At 42.1% G+C, this 18,456-nt stretch overlaps 1 protein-coding gene across 2 annotated transcripts in view; it reads left to right on the forward strand.

The window, feature by feature from the left end:
* The window catches only part of TENM4 (teneurin transmembrane protein 4), a 1,627,060-nt gene that overhangs the window by 1,405,655 nt on the left and 202,949 nt on the right, over positions 1-18,456 (forward strand). For both annotated transcript variants that reach the window (XM_069759344.1, XM_069759343.1), the window contains one exon: positions 12,641-12,887. In XM_069759344.1, the coding sequence (XP_069615445.1) occupies positions 12,641-12,887 (247 nt within the window). The remainder of the gene's footprint in view (positions 1-12,640; positions 12,888-18,456) is intronic.

An 18,456-nucleotide genomic window follows, 5' to 3' on the forward strand; every position in this document is an offset into this window, starting at 1 on the left:
TTGCTATGGCATATCTGCGGCATGTGGCCACCTGCGTGCACCGTCATCCTGAACAGTGGACCGTTTTCACAATTCTCTAGGTGGGGGGACTACATTTATTTGTAATTTGTGGCATATCTATCGGATGTGCCATAAATGTCCGAAATGGGAATAACCCTTTTTTTTATGGTTGCTCAGTTTTAGAGGTCAGATTGCAAATATGGGTTCCTCTTCGATTGGTGCCCCGTCCTGCACTGTTGGCGATGGAGGGATAAATGGTTCTGAAACTTGTAGTGAGTAGAGAAAGCTGCGCATGTTCAGCCCTCCCTATTCCCAGTGGTGAGAGATGGGGCCCCATTCTCAAGGGAAATGCAGAGTAAAGAGCTTTATATGATGTCAATAAGAATATTTCGGGTTTGAGTCTGGTGGCGAGCGCCTTACCAGCTTCTGTTACGCATGTGTACTCCATATGGATGAAGAGATGGATAGTTCTGAAACTTGTAGTGAGTAGAGAAAGCTGCGCATGTTCAGCCCTCCCTATTCCCAGTGATGTGAGATGGAGCCCCGTTCTCACGGGAAATGCAGAGTAAAGAGCTTTACATAATGTCAATAAGAATATTTAGGGTTTGAGTCTGGTGGCGAGCATCTTACCAGCTTCATATGCATGAAGAGATGGATGGTTCTGAAACTTGTAGTAAGTAGAGAAAGCTGCGCATGTGCAGCCACCTCTTTTTTTCCCAATGGTGCGAGATGGGACCCTGTTATCAAAGGAGATGCAGCGTAAAGGAGGTTGGTAGGATGATGTCAATAAGGGTACCTGGGGTTTGAGTCCGGTGGCTGGCCTCCTTCCATCTTCCGTGTTGCCTCCTGGATACCCGTCCTGATTTCCCGCGCTCCATATGGCATAATGGAGTGTAATAATACAAATGTAACAATGTATGACCGCCGTCGTCACTGTGACATTTGTAAATCCTCGCGTACGCCGTATCACATTTCGGTAGATCCTAATTGCCGCCGTGTCTCGATGGCTTTCCAATGTCAGCGGCAGTCAATGACATTTTAATGGACGGCAGAGCGTGACTGTATTTGATGCATTAAGCCTCCGCGTCGTCTTCTACTAGCGGTACGATGAGGGTTCATATTTTACACGCGACGGTCGTTAGCGTCCTATTAATGATGATGATGATGACGCCGCGCAGTGGGATCCTCATTACGTCCCTAGAAAGAGGCCCGAAGACCTGCCTGTCATTTTGCAGAGCATCCAATCCATCTCCCCCCTCCCCCGCTGCGTTTCCTGACCCTGATTATTGAGCACTGCACAATACCGTACACTGTTATTATTTTTATGGCGTCGTTAGATTGCGTGCCGCCATTACAACGCTGGGGAATTTTTTTATTTATTTCTTCTTTTTTTTTTGCATTAATCAAGTTTACAGCCCATGAAAGTAAAAATTTAATATTGTGTTTAGCGAGCGTTCTCGGACAGCTTTTTATTTTACCCTTGGGTGCAAATGATCCTCCGGTGTCGTGACGATCTCTTGATGGTCTTCATACTCACACATGTTAATGATCAGCTAGAATCATTTGCCGCCTGCCGATGGTTTAGTTGACGCCACTTTTAAAGTGACGGTAAACTTACAAAGAACCCTTTTTAATTGCCATTTGCTTTCTGTTATCAGCCACGTTGGACTGTGAAGCATCATGGCACATGCCTTTTTAATATTCCTATGAATCATAATAATGGTGGTTGTCCCTTTAAATCTGATAAGCCCCGCCCCTGCTTACTTTGTTTAGGCGGCTGCAGTGAGTCATGTGACCTTATTCAGTCTTGCTGATTGGTTGAGAGCAGTAACACAGTGGGCGGGGCGTATTGATTTAGATGGAAAATATAAAGGGTCAAGATATATTAATTCCAGGAATATTTAGTATGTAAGATGCTACTATCTGAATTAGCAAATAGTCTGGATTATCAGATGGTCATGGAGGAGCACTGAAATTTTGACCTTTTTTTTTAGTTTGCATATTTAATTTCCCAGAAGAGCGTTGCATGGCCTATAAGTCTCCTTACACTGGCATGTCCCTCTCCTCGAGGAGAGATGTTACCCCCTAAGACCTTTTTTAAGGGATGAACTGCAGCCAGGAGATCAACTAAAATCCGCTGCTTTCCCCCCCCCCCCCTTAAAAAAAAAAAAGTTTTGTTTTTATATCGGTTAGATTCTGAAATGTATCTTTTTACAAACATGTGGCAGATTAATTTTTTTTTACGGATTATCAAATGCTGGATTAGAGGACTTTATTTTTGTATGATAGCTCTTTTATATACTTATGACCCCCAATTCTTTCTCTTAGCAAAGCCAAAAAGATTAAAATTTTAATAATAAAATAATTTTGCAATAAAAAAAAAAAAGTAATATAAAAAATAAAATTTGTTCCTCATCACTTTTTTTGGCCTCTGAAGTTTTATTATGCACTTGAGGATCACATTTGTTTTCTACCTTAACAATATCTAATAATTTATATCAGAAGAGGCAATTGCTCAACTAGCAATAACGAAATTTATACTTCTTTTTTTTTTTGCCTTGCAGCGCTGGGGTCCTGGGTTCTAATCCCACTCAGGACAACATCTGCAAAGAGTTTGTATGTTCTCTCCGTGTTTGCATGGGTTTCCTCCGGGCACTCCGGTTTCCTCCCACATTCCAAAGACATACTGATAGGAATTCTAGATTGTGAGCCCAATCGGGGACAGTGATGATAATGTGTGCAAACTGTAAAGCGCTGCGGAATATGTTAGCGCTATATAAAAAAAAAAAAAAATAAATAAAAAAAATTTTCTACAGAATTTGCAGCAAAAAAAAAACCCCTCCTAGATTATCAAATATTCTGGATTAGGAAAATTCATAGAAAACTGAAGCAAAATCCTCCATGCAATGCCAGTGCCAAATTATCATCATCCTTCTTTTTTTTTTTTTTTTTTTTTTTTTTAGATGATTGGATGCTAGATTAAGGGAATTTCATCCTGTGATTATAATATTGGCGTTTTTTTTTTTTTTAATTTTTATTATTTATTTATTCATTTTTGACGACTTTTTTCCCAACGTCGCCCCCGGTGGTGTGGAGGTCTCTTCTATATCATCTCTATTGATAAAGTATTCTCTGAAACACCGGTATTTTTTCATTCCTCGCTGCTGTAGCGCTTTTATCTATTTCCTGAATTAATCCTATAAGCAGATTTTCACACATCCAATTGCCTTTTTCTTTTTTTTTTTTTTTTTCCCCCTTTTCAATTTCCTTTAATCTCTTTGGATGTTCTTCTGATTCTCATTTGTTCCCACAATTCATTAACTCTTCCCCTAACTCCGTCATTGCCGTGTTCCCCCCACTCCGAAAAATAATCACTCACCTAAAAATATAAAAAGTTTTCATTTTTAGGGGAGGGAAAGCTGGGTGAATATTTAGTAATTTTCCTGCACCCCTGCCAAAATATGGAGGTATTGACGCAGACCACTGTATAACTAGACATATCTGGTGGCAATCGGTAAAACCTCGTTGGTGCGTGCTGCGTACGTTGTAATGTTTGCCTTTCAGGGCCCTGGGAAAGCCTGCCTGTATTTGTTTTGGGGCATGTATTTTCCTGGGAATACCTGAAATTGAGGTTATGCTGTGGATGCCCGCAGAACTAAAACAATTACTAAGTAGATTTTGCCATTCAGGATCATGGGAAAGCTGGGTGATTACTTATATAGTCACTATAAATTTAGTAGAAATGTGAAATTTTCTTTGTAATGTTCTAAACCAAGCTTATGTCATGCATGTCTGCAGAACTATAATAATAATAATAATCTATAGAAATAACTAAATAGTTTTGTCATTCAGAAGCTCAGCAAAGCTGGGTGACTCTTCATATAGCCACTATGGATCTCCTGCAACTATGATAATCTATTATTCCTTGTAAAGGCCCAAAATGTTGATCAGGTCAAGAACAAATGCAGAAATAAAGAGAACTATACATATTTGAACATGCGGGAGCCTGGGAAAGCTGGATGATTACTAATTTAGCCATGGTAGATTTCATAGAAATGTGAGCATCTAATTTTCCTTGTAAAGCACTAAACTGAGTTTATGACCTACAGAAATAATAAAAAAAGAATGAAATAGTTTTGCCATTCGGGAGCTCAGGAAAGCTGGGTGACTTTTTGATATATCCGCTATGGATCTACTACAAATACGAGCATCTATTTGTCTTACAATGTTGATTTGTTCAGGGGCGAATGTAGAAATACAAAGAAAGCTAGACGTATTTGGTTATTCAGGACCCTGGGAAAGTAGGGTCACACATAAGATTATATATCACTGATTTTTATTTTCTTTTTTAAACAAATAAACTTTGTTTGTAATGCCCTAAAATGAATTATGGGGCAGGTATACTGACAGAACTAAACAGATAACTGCCCTCTCAGGTGCCAAGGAAAGCTGGGTGATGACTAATATGGTCGCCATACATTGTATGGAGCATTGACGATCAATTTCCCATTTGTCGCAACATTGTTATGTTTGAGTTTGCATATGTATAACTGCAGCAATGTACACAGGGATATATATGCCATTCAGGGGTTTGGGAAAGTTTGGCAATACCACCATTGGCATCTATTTTCCTTTTGCAATGCCCTAAAATCTAGTTAATGGCAGGCATGCCTGCAGCACCTGACAGATCCTTACACAGATCTGCCATTTGGGATTCTGGGAAAGTTGGGTGCCAATAAAATATTGCCACCATTGATTGTGCGAATTCCTCTATTTAGAAATGTTCCCTATTTAAGTAGCTTTATTTATTGCTGCTGTACTATGCAAAGTACTAATTAGGCAGCATTGTCATTCAGGAGCCTGGAAAAGCTGGAGAAAAACCACTTGGAGTTTAGCATCCACCTCTTGGGATTTTTATTTTTAAATTTCCTTAAATGCTTGTATTTGGGGCTGAAAATTTAATGTCATTAAAAGTTTTGAGTTTTACAGGATGTTTTTTTTTTCCCTGTAGAACGAGTTAACTGAGGTTCCATCAGTGAATTAGCTCTGATGGTGACCTTTGTAACGATGTCTTTGTTTTTTTTTTTTTTTTTTTTGTGCTCCTCTCAGACCACACCAAAGCTCGCCTGAATTTTGGTGTGCTCCTGAATCAGCTGAGAGGAGCTCAGAAGAAGGAAGGGCACAGCTATTGACCCCCCAAGAGAAGAGCTCACTGACAGATTCTAAGTTAACTCATTCTGCAGTCAGCAATAAACAGTGCACTATATAGAGGATAGAGAAAGAGAGGAACCATTCAGGAGTCTGGGAAAGCTGAGTTTAACCTTTATAAACAAAATTCTGCTGCACAAGTAGCGGAAGGAATCTCATCCAGAAGAATATCTATAAAATATCTATAAAATATTGAGCCGACAGGAGCTGTACAAATATCCTGCCCGCGGTGGGTAAGGGAGCGGCTCCAGTAAGCAAAAGGAGAGTTAAAATGACAGGTGCGCTCAGAGGCTGCGGGCAGAACACACTGACAACGGCTGATTCCTCAGCTGGAAACATGCGAGGATTTGTCATGAGTTTTAGTGGATATTTTGTGTGTTTTTTTGTTTTGTTTTTTTTAAATTTTATTTAAGAATTATTTTTTGTATTTTTTTTTTTTATCTGACCACTGGTTGTGCTTATACCCTGTTATAGGGGGCTCCAAACTAATGAGAAAAAGTTAGTACCCTTTCTGATGGTTGAGTAATGAAACTTTTTTGTCATCTGGATAAAAAAAAACAAAACAGGACTGCCTTTTTCTAAGAACAGCGCCACCCCTGTCGACAGGTTGTGTGAGGTACTGCATGTAAGCCCCCCTCACTTAAGCGTGTTACTAAATACAAGCTATGCACAGATATGACACTTTAAAAAAAAAAAAAAGGCAGACTTTTTTTTTTTTCTCTTTTTGACGAGGACCTGTCACCAGGTTAGAGTAGCCAGATTTTGCACTCATTTAATTCCCACCGTTCCGCCTGAGTATATTGGTGTTTTTTGTTTTTTTTGTTCTTGCTTTGATTTAAATCCGCCATAGTCTTCCGGAGACATTGGCCTTTTTTTTTTTTTTTTTTTTTATTAAGTGCTTTTATGATGTTTAGCAGAGATTCGGACTCACAGGATCCTCAGGGGCATGCCATATGGCAGTTTTACATAATTACTCTGAGCCACGCCCCCTTAGTGAAGACCATAAATAAAAAAGCCCATATCTTTGGAACCATATGGAAGATGAAAAAAAAAATGATTCACAATAATCAAGGGAGCAGTGGGAATAAAATAAAGGCAAAAGCTAGTCACTTTTGACCTAGTGGCGGGTCACCTTTAAAGATAGACTTAAATGGTCTGTAAACTGCCAGTTCTGTGTGATACTCTCATTCACTTCAGGCTTGGTTGAATACCTAGTAATTTTTTTTTTATGGTATTCAGCATCTTCAGTGGGGTAAGCAGCCTCTTATCTTCACAGGTAATATTAGTATCTTGTCTTCATCGGGGGACATTGTCTTCGTCGGGGGACATTGTCTTCGTCGGGGGACATTGTCTTCGTCGGGGGACATTGTCTTCGTCGGGGGACATGGTTTTCACCCACAAACATTAGCTGATGATTTGATGGAATCCACCAACAGAGGTCGTGGACAGGGCCGGCGTCAGCACCCGGCACAGCGGGCAAATGCCGGGGCCTTGGGAAGAAAGGGGGGCCCACTAGCAGCTGGGAGAGCAGAGCAGGAGATAACATGCTCTCTCCGCCCACAAAGTCACTGCTGGCTGCGTTCTCTTAACCCCTATGTGCCAGCTCTGACACAAGCATCTTCTCACTCAGTCAGTGCAGCCAGGCAGGCACACATAGGGGTTAAGAGAAGGCAGCCAGCGTGACTGTTTGTGGGCGGAGAGAGCAGTTCTCTGCTCTGGCCCCTGGCTGGCTGCAGACAGTGCTGCTGAGCTGAACTTATCAGGAAGATTCCGGAGGAGCTAGTCCTACCAGAGTGCAAAGGTATCCAGCAATAATTGCAGTTGGTCCTGTGGCTCAGTCTGCTGCGCTGTCTGTCTCTGCTGCCTAAAAATGTGGGTGATGTCTGGAGGAGCAGCTGGTGGGGTGCAGCCTGCAGCCACCCAGCTCTCCCAGAACCCCAGAATACATGCATGCTGCACCAAACCTGCACCAGTGGGGTAGGAAGAAGCTTAACCCCTTCCCATCTGTATGAAGGTTATTGCTAAACCTTAAATATAACAATCTGACCCGCATAAATGGGGTTAACCAGATGCCAGGAGGAAGGGGAGCTGCTGCCATGTGGGCTGTAGGTTGGGGCCCGTGGCCCCATGCTGGTGACTGGAGGGACTTTGCCCAGTGCTGGCATGTGGGTGATTTCTGCTCCGGAGTCTCAGCTTCTCTCCTCCACATCACACTGTGCAGTCACAGCAACATTGGTTGTGTCTGTCCAGGTCCCAGCAGCTGCCACTGCTCCCACCAAGGACATGGCATCACTTAACCCTTCCCCTGCAGCCACCGGCAACAAATCCACATTATTCCTTAATTAAATCAGGTTCCAACCCAATAGAGGAGCAGACATTTCCTGCTGCCATTAGGGTCCGGGAGGGGGTGACATTGGCTGCCCTGCTACTCTGTAGTGGGGGGTGACAAGTGTAACATGGGGTAACGATGAAGGAGAAATGCACAGGATAATAGTGAGAGCGACAGAGGGCAGTGTATGGTATGGAGCAGTCACGGGTGGGCTGCAGGATCCCCCCATACTGTACATGATTGCTCGGGACAGGGAGGCGTTTAATGAGCTTCTAATGACGGGGCACTAATTGGGTCATTAGGGTTTGTGGAAAGGATTCAGCATCAGGTCCCTCATTAATGCCCGAGCGATGTTACTTTGTAGCACAGATCTGTTAGGGCCGCAAAACCAAACAACGTTGTTTATGTAGAAAAGTCTTTGTTTCATAGAAAAACTCAAAACAGAAAAGATTTTCTGATACAACAACGCCCTGCTCACGACACTGCACAGCACCTCTCCTGTATATATACACTGCACAGCACCTTTCCCCCTGTATATATACACTGCACAGCACCTTTCCTCCTGTATGTATACATTGCACAGCACCTCTCCTGTATATATACACTGCACAGCACCTTTCCTCCTGTATATATACACTGCACAGTACCACTCCTCCTGTCCTGTATATATACACTGCAGAATTTACAATAGCTGTCACTCATGTAAGAAGTGAAATCTGGCATTGTACTATACATTTCTCTGCCATATCTGTGCATCATAAATCGGGTATGTGTTAAAGGGGGGGGGGGCCCACTGAGACTCTTTCGCCCGGGGCCCTCAAAAACCTGGAGCCGGCCCTGGTCGTGGACCACAATCAAGATGTAGTCAGATGAACATCCCAGAACTTTGCTTTTAGGATATCCTTGATATCCGGTCACCACCTTCTGATTCTGTAGATGCTTATTATTCCAAAACGTGGGGCTGGTAAAAAAGACTGGCCCAACTAGCAGGGATAAATTCGGATGCCCCCTAGTGGTAAGGTTGTGCAGGAACTCGCTTTAGTAAGGCCACAATCTATTTCCTAGGGTCAAAATTTGGTTTCAGTTGTCCATTTACGCACTTAGAAAATTTGGGAAAATTTTGGATTTTTTGTTTTGACTATGAAAATGTCTTGGCTAACCCTTTCACTGAGATGTGAGGATTTGGTAGAACCAGTTGGTTGATGGAGGCCATGTGTTTGGCCAGGAATATCTGACACTATATGTCCCTTTTTAAGAAAAGCCATGGGAGTCAATGAGAACCACTTTCGATGATCGTTACGGTCAGCGTCTCGTGTGACATCTGAGATACTTCAGAGCAGGCCGTCAGATGGTCGCTCAAGGCCCCAGTTCTGATGTTGATGCCTAGGGCGGGTTCGAGATCTCGGTAATCCTTCCGATAGTTGCCCTTTTTGTGAGAAGGCCCTGAAAATACACTTTGACTGTACAGATAATCTGACTGTAACAGGGGAAAAAAATGGCTGCCGTCTTGGGATTGTGGTACATTGTGATCTCTCTGGTCTGCCTTTAAAGGAAAACTCCACCCAGGTCCATGGGTTATGGAATCCTAGCTGGGCCTAGGGCAACCGGCAGAAATTTGAAAGGCCGATGGTATATGTCCAAAACGTACAGCAGAGAACATTGGGGTTATGGAGCCTTTTGAGGATCTCCTCCAAACTGTTATTTCTTTTGGCGTCCTCTCATTTATGTGTTTATTTTACTCGCTTATATAGCGCCATCGTATTCCTCATAAACCGGGAGGAGGACTAATCTTCATTAATTGTATTTATCCCTTAATTACTGGAGAAAAAGTGAGGAGTTATGAGACAATAATGCGTTTATGGTCGTCGCGCCCCGACACGACCACACACAAAGTAGTGTAAATGGCGGCATTAACCCTGACAGTGCTGAAATCTGCTTCTCCCATCATACCGCCATATAGCATCTGGTGTAAGTTGCCTCGTTTAGATCCATCTACAGTGGCTTGCAAAAGTATTCACCCCTTGGCATTTTTTTGTGTTTTGCTACCTCACAACACGGAATTTCAGTGTTTTTTTTTTTTGTTGTTTTTTTTGAGAGTTTGCATCAATTCATGTAAAGAGCATGGCTACAATTGTAAAAATTTAAAATTTAGTTTAATTTTTATTGTCAAGCAAACAACAAATAGGACAAAATAACTGAAAACTTCAGTGTGCATAAGTAGTCACCTCCCCTAAAGTCAGTACTTTGTAGAGCCTCCTTTTGCGGCAAGTCACTTTGGATGAGTCTCTATGAGCTTTCCACGTCTGGCCACTGGGATTTTTGCCCATTCCTCAAGGCAAAACTGCTCCAAGTTAGGCCCCCTTCACACATCCATTTATTTATAGCTATACGTGGTCCGTTTTTTAAGGACCGCAAATATGGACACACCCATTGTATTCAATGGTGGCGCGCATGTATCAGGTTTGTCACACGGATCGTGTGTCCGTATGAAAAACCCGCAGACTGTGTTTTGTTTTTTTTTTAAATTTTTTTATACAGCATCACGGAGGAAATGAGTGCAGCACACTAATGACACGTGGCTGACATCCGTGTGACACGTACCCGAATGAAATTCTCCGGTGGCTGGGGAAAGCAGTACAGTTAGCACTTTTCCCATTCGCCAGTTGTTGACTACAACTAGCATCATCCTCGTCTGGTCTCCCTGCAATCAGCGAGACCAGACGGAGCTAATGATAGTTGTAGTCAGCGCATTAAATAAATAAATAAGTACATAAATTAAATGTAAAAAATGACATGGGGACACCCTTACTTTTATTAACCAGCTGAGGGAAAGCAGACAGCTAGGGCTGGTGTTATTATTCTGGGAAGGGGCCAACAGCCATAAAGGTTTCCAGCCTGTTAATAATGACTCGCAGCTGTCTGCTCAGCCTTTAGTGGTTATTTAAAAAGACGACCTAAAAAACCCGGCTGCCGTAACGAGCGCTAACGTCTGTAAGGGTATCGCAGTTCACAGGTGTGCTCACACAGAGGTTACCGTAATCTACGGTGCCGCCTGTGGTCTAAGGTGACCTTAATTCCGTCACCGCTCATTACTGTTGCCGGGTTCTCATGCTACTTTCATTATGTCCCGGCTGCCTTATTGAGCAGTCACATTTTTGAGATTACATTACTTACTCATCACATAGCCCATGTCATTGTTTTTGGGTGCCTCCCTTTTTAATAACCAGCATTGGCTACGCAGACAACTGTGAGCTGTTAATAGGCTGGGAACTTTTATGGATATTGGCCCCTTCCCAGAATAATAACACCTGCCCCCAGCTGTCTGCTTTCCCTCAGCTTGTTAATAAAAAATAAGGGGGAACCTTACAGAAAACTTCACATGCAAGGCACTTATTATATATCACACTGACGTATAGTATAACTATCTATGTTCCTCATCGCCATCAATCTCAATCTTTGCACATCTTTAATGCATAACTCTGTAATTTCTATGCTGCATTTCATTCCATACGTTGCACACTGACAGTATACGGAAACACGTATTGTGTACGTACGTACGTACGTACGTACACACGGATGGCACAAGGACACACACCACGGATCTCGCCAGTACGGTTTTCTTTTCAGTACCAGAAACACTAGGGTGTGTGAAGGTGGCCTTAGATGGTTTCCTCTGGTGAAAAACAATCTTCAAGTGTGACCACAGATTCTCAATTGTATTAAGGTCTGGGCACTGACTCGGCCGCCCCACAACATTTACACGTTTCCCCGTAAACCACTTGAATATTACTTTAGCAGTACGCCTTGAGTCATTGTCTTGTTGGAAAGTGAACCTCAATGCCAGTCTGAAATCACGGACAGACTGAAACAGGTTTTGCTCGAGAATATCTCTGTATTTTGCACCATCCATCTTCCCCTCGACTAATACTACTTTCCCTGTCCCTGTTGTTGAAAATGATCCCCACAGCATGATGATACTGCCACCACCATATTTCACTGTGGGGATGATGTTTTTGGGGGTGATGAGCTGTGTTGGTTTGGTGCTAGACGTAGCGTTTACCTTGGTGGCCAAAAATTTAAAATTTGGGTCTCCCCCCTTTCCCCATACATTTCTAAACTCTGCCACATGTCTTTTGGCAAACTCGGCACAAGCCTTACAATATTTGTGTGTAAGTAAAGACTTTTTTTTCTAGTACTTATTACAATATTAACATTCTCGTACATGGGAGCAGTATTATAGTAGTTATATTCTTGTACATAGGAGCAGTATTATAGTAGTTATATTCCTATACATAGGGGACAGTATTATAGTAGTAGTTATATTCTTGTACATAGGGGCAGTATTATAGTAGTTATATTCTTGTACATAGGAGCAGTATTATAGTAGTTATATTCCTATACATAGGGGGCAGTATTATAGTAGTTATAATTTTGTACATGGGGCAGTATTATAGTAGTTATATTCTTGTACATAAAGGGCAGTATTATAGTAGTTATATTCTTGTACATAAGGGGCAGTATTATAGTAGTTATATTCTTGTATATAGGGGCGGCATTATAGTACTTGTATTCTTGTACATAGGGGTAGTATTATAGTAGTTATATTCTTGTACATAGGGGCAGTATTATAGTAGTTATATTCTTGTACATAGGGGTAGTATTATAGTAGTTATATTCTTGTACATAGGGGTAGTATTATAGTAGTTATATTATTGTACATAGGGGTAGTATTATAGTAGTTATATTCTTGTACATAGGAGCAGTATTATAGTAGTTATAGTCTTGTACATAGGGGCAATATTATAGTAGTTATATTCTTGTACATAGGGGCAGTATTATAGTAATTATATCTTGTACATAGGGCAGTACTTATTTATATTTTCAGGGTCACTCTGTCATGATTTTACTACAAACCTGGAGTTTTCCTTTATATAGTAACAGCCAGGAATCACATGCATGAAGCTATTTTCTAACAGTGGTAAATTACGTGTCATTCATAAATCTTTATTCTTTTGTGCACCTGTAATTTTCTGCTTACTAATGTTATATTAACTGCTTAACATTTAGGCTAATTTCTAACATTTTTCTAACTTTTGTTTCCAGATCAGTCGCTGGGTCTGCAGAACCATTTGAGACTGAGAACGCCTCCTCCCCCATTGTCTCACCAGCCAAACCCCCACCATGCGGCTTCCATCAACTCCCTGAACAGGGGCAACTTCACCCCACGTAGTAACCCTAGCCCCGCTCCCACGGATCACTCACTATCAGGCGAGCCACCGGGCAGTGCCCAGGAGGCTATCCATGGTCAAGACAACTGGCTTCTCAACAGCAACATCCCCCTGGAGACCAGGTACTTCTCAGTAGCTGCTGAAATATTTCGAGGTTGTTTTGAGTTGCCGATGATGACAGGTTAAAGCCAAAACGCTGTCCTGCTAATTGGTCATAAAAGACCGTTAAAAAGGCAATCGGCACTACAAGGCTTTGTGTTCTTTACAGGCCGAGTGTGTGACAGGTAAAAGCTCTTGAAAGGGTGTACGCACATGTTACCTTCATCCCTGCCCATCAATAGCTTATCGGACAAGCCCCGACTTAAAACTGTGTCATTCAGCAGGAGAAAATCTTGAGTCAAGACAAAGTAATCCCGTCTATAAAGTAAAGAACTCTAATAAGCGCTCTTCCCCTTCGGATTACAAAAAAAATGTCTCCCATGATCCTAATCTACCATCTGTCTGCTCTGTATCCTAAGATATGTGACAAGTCTGGTGCCCTCCTCGGTAGGCCAACGTGAACCCATGGTCAAGCCAGGTTTTGGTTTATTTTTGAGCATGTGTGTAAAGGGGGCTGGTTTTCTTGCTCCATTCAATATCCAATCCAGCCCCCGTCTTGATCGTCACCGATTTTAAAGAGTGAGGGAGGCTTGCTTAGCTTCTTAAAGGAGTACAGAAACAAAGGGGAAATAAAGTTAACTTGTTGGAACAAAGCTGGAAAAGAAGACCTGGAATGGAGTTGGAACGTCAAGAGAATTTTGGAATTTGAGATTTAGTTCCATTTTTTTTTTCTCCTGGACAATCCCTCTAAGGCCATTTCAAACAACAAGAAAGTATTGAGAGACGTTGGATAAAGGTTATTTCTAATAGATAACTTCAACTACCCCTTTTCCTGTTAGGGTCCAACCGCCGATCTTGAGAACCAAGCCTGTGTAAATAGAGCGGAGGTGGACCTTGTCCACTTCTGCTACGTTATGAGAGTGCCAAAGACTAGCGCTTGACCATCTCCAGCGGTCCTATTAAGCATGAATAGAGAAGCAGTGCGGTGGGGGTCCGAGCAGTCATGCCCCCAGTGATTGGGAAATTATCACTTATCCAAGGGGTAGGGGTTAACGTCCAAACTTGAGAATAGTCCTTTAGGAAAAAACTAAAAGGAATGACCCCGACTTGTGGTTGCCTGTAAGATATCTCTTGCTTTTACCCTCTTCCATACTTTAAACTGCAGCCTTGCTTCCTTAGATGTGTTTTTATTATTATCCATCCAATGTGAAGAATGAATCTTGGATAGGGATGCAGGTAAAATATAAATCTTTGAACTCTCGAAGTTCCCATCTACTAGTACTTTGAAGGATTTTGGGGGATCTGCTCCACCTAGTACAGTTTCCAAAGTCTTGGTTACATTTGTAAATTGGCTTTATTCCATCTTCTTGCCTTACAAGGCCAGGGTACTGTCCTGATGAACATTTTTCACTACCGTCTAAAAGCAAAAGTTTTGCGTAGAAATTAGGAATGAGGGCTCTGGAGACCCAAATTTGACCCTTTTCAATTTGGAGCTTTCTTTTTTTTTAGATTTTTGAAGTTTTAGAAGATCTTTTTAAACCTTTGAAAGATCCCAGATGAAATGCTATAAGGTGCCACCTTCTTGAAAAATGTAGCAAGTTCCATATAGCAAGGCATGGAAGGAGAATTGACTTCATTTTCTGGGTCAACGACGGCGGCTTCAAAGTCATCATGTACCGTTGAGTTGTCCATGTTTGGATGATTTTCGAGAACCTTCTTGTCTTGCCATGAAATTCCTTTAAAAGAAGAAAACATTCCAGGTGACCTCCATCTGGAGGTCGCCATCTTCTCCTTCACCCTATAGAAATGTAATACATGAATCACATTGCCGATTACCCGCCCAGCCGCTCAGTGACCACAAACTAAAGCTGACTTGTCAAATAACACATTAATCAAAAGAAAAAAAAATAGTGTCCTGCTTAATTTTCTCTAATTAGGCAATTACGCTGGACACATATATTACAGGGCTAATGTCCACAGGTCAGAACTGGAGATCATTAACTACTGAGGCATGACCAATGCACTTTAGGGAGAGGAATTGCAGCATTGTAGGGTTTTTTTTGTTCATGACTTAACCCTTTCGGGTTTCAGAGAGTTAAGGGTCAAGTGCCCTGAATAGGTGAGAAAGCAGAAACACATGATAGGACTTCATTAACGTCGGGACGAAGCAACTTCTGGTTTTCTTCTGTTCATGTGGTTGACGTTGCGGTGAGTTTTTTTGGGGTCAAGGACTTCACAGAACATTTGAGCGGTGCTTTAAACGGTAGCCGTCTGTGATCCTACATCTTCGGGTTACATTTTTTCCCAATTGCATCACCTAAACCACCATGGAAATTTCTCTAAAAAGTTGGTACAAAAAATAAAGTTACCAATTTTGATAAGCAAACGAGATGTATCTAGTGGTTTAATGTCTCACTCCGATAGCACCTGGTTTGGCCGACAGTCTTGTGTCTTGGGATATATCCGATTTCGGACTGACCATCACATTGTTCACCTGAAAATGCGGCTTTCTCATAGATGAAGGATTGTATGGGAGAGACGGCCAAGAGGACAGCCGTCTAAACGATCAGCCAAAGCCTGATTCGGTCGAAAGCCATCTTGCAACATTCTTTTCTCTGTTATTAGCAATGTGCAAGGATGTGCACCAAAAAAGAAACAATACATTACTCAACTGCGTATTTTTACCTAACGCAGCCGTGTCCCGTCAGTTTTAAATAGTATCTCCCTTTCAAAAATGTTATTTATTTTTTGGGTATATATATATATATAGGTCCTTCTCAAAAAATTAGCATATAGTGTTAAATTTCATTATTTACCATAATGTAATGATTACAGTTAAACTTTCATATATTATAGATTCATTATCCACCAACTGAAATTTGTCAGGTCTTTTATTGTTTTAATACTGATGATTTTGGCATACAACTCCTGATAACCCAAAAAACCTGTCTCAATAAATTAGCATATTTCACCCATCCAATCAAATAAAAGTGTTTTTTAATGACAAACAAAAAACCCAACAAATAATAATGTTCAGTTATGCACTCAATACTTGGTGGGGAATCCTTTGGCAGAAATGACTGCTTCAATGCGGCGTGGCATGGAGGCAATCAGCCTGTGACACTGCTGAGATGTTATGGAGGCCCAGGATGCTTCAATAGCGGCCTTAAGCTCATCCAGAGTGTTGGGTCTTGCGTCTCTCAACTTTCTCTTCACAATATCCCACAGATTCTCTATGGGGTTCAGGTCAGGAGAGTTGGCAGGCCAATTGAGCACAGTAATACCATGGTCAGTAAACCATTTACCAGTGGTTTTGGCACTGTGAGCAGGTGCCAGGTCGTGCTGAAAAATGAAATCTTCATCTCCATAAAGCATTTCAGCCGATGGAAGCATGAAGTGCTCCAAAATCTCCTGATAGCTAGCTGCATTGACCCTGCCCTTGATGAAACACAGTGGACCAACACCAGCAGCTGACATGGCACCCCACACCATCACTGACTGTGGGTACTTGACACTGGACTTCAGGCATTTTGGCATTTCCTTCTCCCCAGTCTTCCTCCAGACTCTGGCACCTTGATTTCCGAATGACATGCAAAATTTGCTTTCATCAGAAAAAAGTACTTGGGACCACTTAGCAACAGTCCAGTGCTGCTTCTCTGTAGCTCAAAAGTGGCTTTACCTGGGGAATGCGGCACCTGTAGCCCATTTCCTGCACACGCCTGTGCACGGTGGCTCTGGATGTTTCCACACCAGACTCAGTCCACTGCTTCCTCAGGTTCCCCAGGGTCTGGAATCGGTCCTTCTCCACAATCTTCCTCAGGGTCCGGTCTCCTCTTCTCGTTGTACAGCGTTTTCTGCCACATTGTTTCCTTCCAACAGACTTACCATTGAGGTGCCTTGATACAGCACTCTGGGAACAGCCTATTTGTTGAGAAATTTCTTTCTGGGTCTTACCCTCTTGCTTGAGGGTGTCAATGATGGCCTTCTTGACATCTGTCAGGTCGCTAGTCTTACCCATGATGGGGGTTTTGAGTAATGAACCAGGCAGGGAGTTTATAAAAGCCTCAGGTATCTTTTGCATGTGTTTAGAGTTAATTAGTTGATTCAGAAGATTAGGGTAATAGGTCGTTTAGAGAACCTTTTCTTGATATGCTAATTTATTGAGACAGGTTTTTTGGGTTATCAGGAGTTGTATGCCAAAATCATCAGTATTAAAACAATAAAAGACCTGACAAATTTCAGTTGGTGGATAATGAATCTATAATATATGAAAGTTTAATTGTAATCATTACATTATGGTAAATAATGAAATTTAACACTATATGCTAATTTTTTGAGAAGGACCTGTATATATATATATATTAGGTAACTGGGCATTACCACTTTCCTTGTCAATAAGCTCGCCTCCTCCTGTACAATGACTGATAACACCTCTATATACAGTAGATAACACAGCATCCACCATTCACAATAGGTGATGTCACAGCTCACCACCTCCTCCTGTACAATGACTGATAACACCTCTATATTCAGTAGATAACACAGCATCCACCATTCACAATAGGTGATATCACAGCTCACTTCCTCCTCCTGTACAATGACTGATAATACCTCTATATACAGTAGATAACACAGGATCCACCATTCACAATAGATGATGTCACAGCTCACCTCCTCCTGTACAATGACTGATAACACCTCTATATACAGTAGATAACACAGGATCCACCATTCACAATAGGTGATGTCACAGCTCACCTCCTCCTCCTGTACAATGACTGATAACACCTCTATATACAGTAGATAACAGGATCCACCATTCACAATAGGTGATGTCACAGCTCACCTCCTCCTCCTGTACAATGACTGATAACACCTCTATATACAGTAGATAACAGGATCCACCATTCACAATAGGTGATGTCACAGCTCACCTCCTCCTCCTGTACAATGACTGATAACACCTCTATATACAGTGGATAAAACATGATCGACAAAATGCGAATTCTCTGGAAATTTCAGACATCGCAAATCAGCTCTACTCAATGACTATTTTTTGCTCTGTGGCCAAACGTGAAAATAGACTATTTGTTTGTGATTTTTTTTAATCAAGGCAAAAAAATGTTCAGAGATGAGGATCTGTCCGTTGTCTTCTCCCAGGACTTGGATTAGGGTTTTTTTTCCCCTTGGCATTTGCTTATTTTGTGTCTTGCGTTTGTCTGGATGAGGGAGAGTGTGGTCTTCTCCCCCGAGCGCAGGACTGGGGCCTGTGAAGATCTCACGGTTCACGCAGTCGGTTAGAGGAGCGCAGCGTTTCATTGATCTGTGTGTTCCACATTACATCTGAGCAGCTCTTCACTCGCCGCCATAGTGACCCGTAAACAACGCAAGACGAATAGAAGAAAAAGATGGAGAAGTGGAGAAGTGTTGGCGAGCTGTGAAGTGTTATTACATGAATTAGAGCCTCTCCTTTTGTAATGAGCGGAGCGGTGCGCTGCAGACGGTGTGCGCTGCAGAGCAGGAGGTGAAGCCAATCAATGAGGCTGGTAAAGCGACTCTCAGACGAGGCCGCTGCGTGATGCACGGGGCCGC

The sequence above is a fragment of the Ranitomeya imitator genome, chromosome 3, assembly GCF_032444005.1.
Source record: "Ranitomeya imitator isolate aRanImi1 chromosome 3, aRanImi1.pri, whole genome shotgun sequence".
Taxonomy (NCBI): Eukaryota; Metazoa; Chordata; class Amphibia; order Anura; family Dendrobatidae; genus Ranitomeya; species Ranitomeya imitator.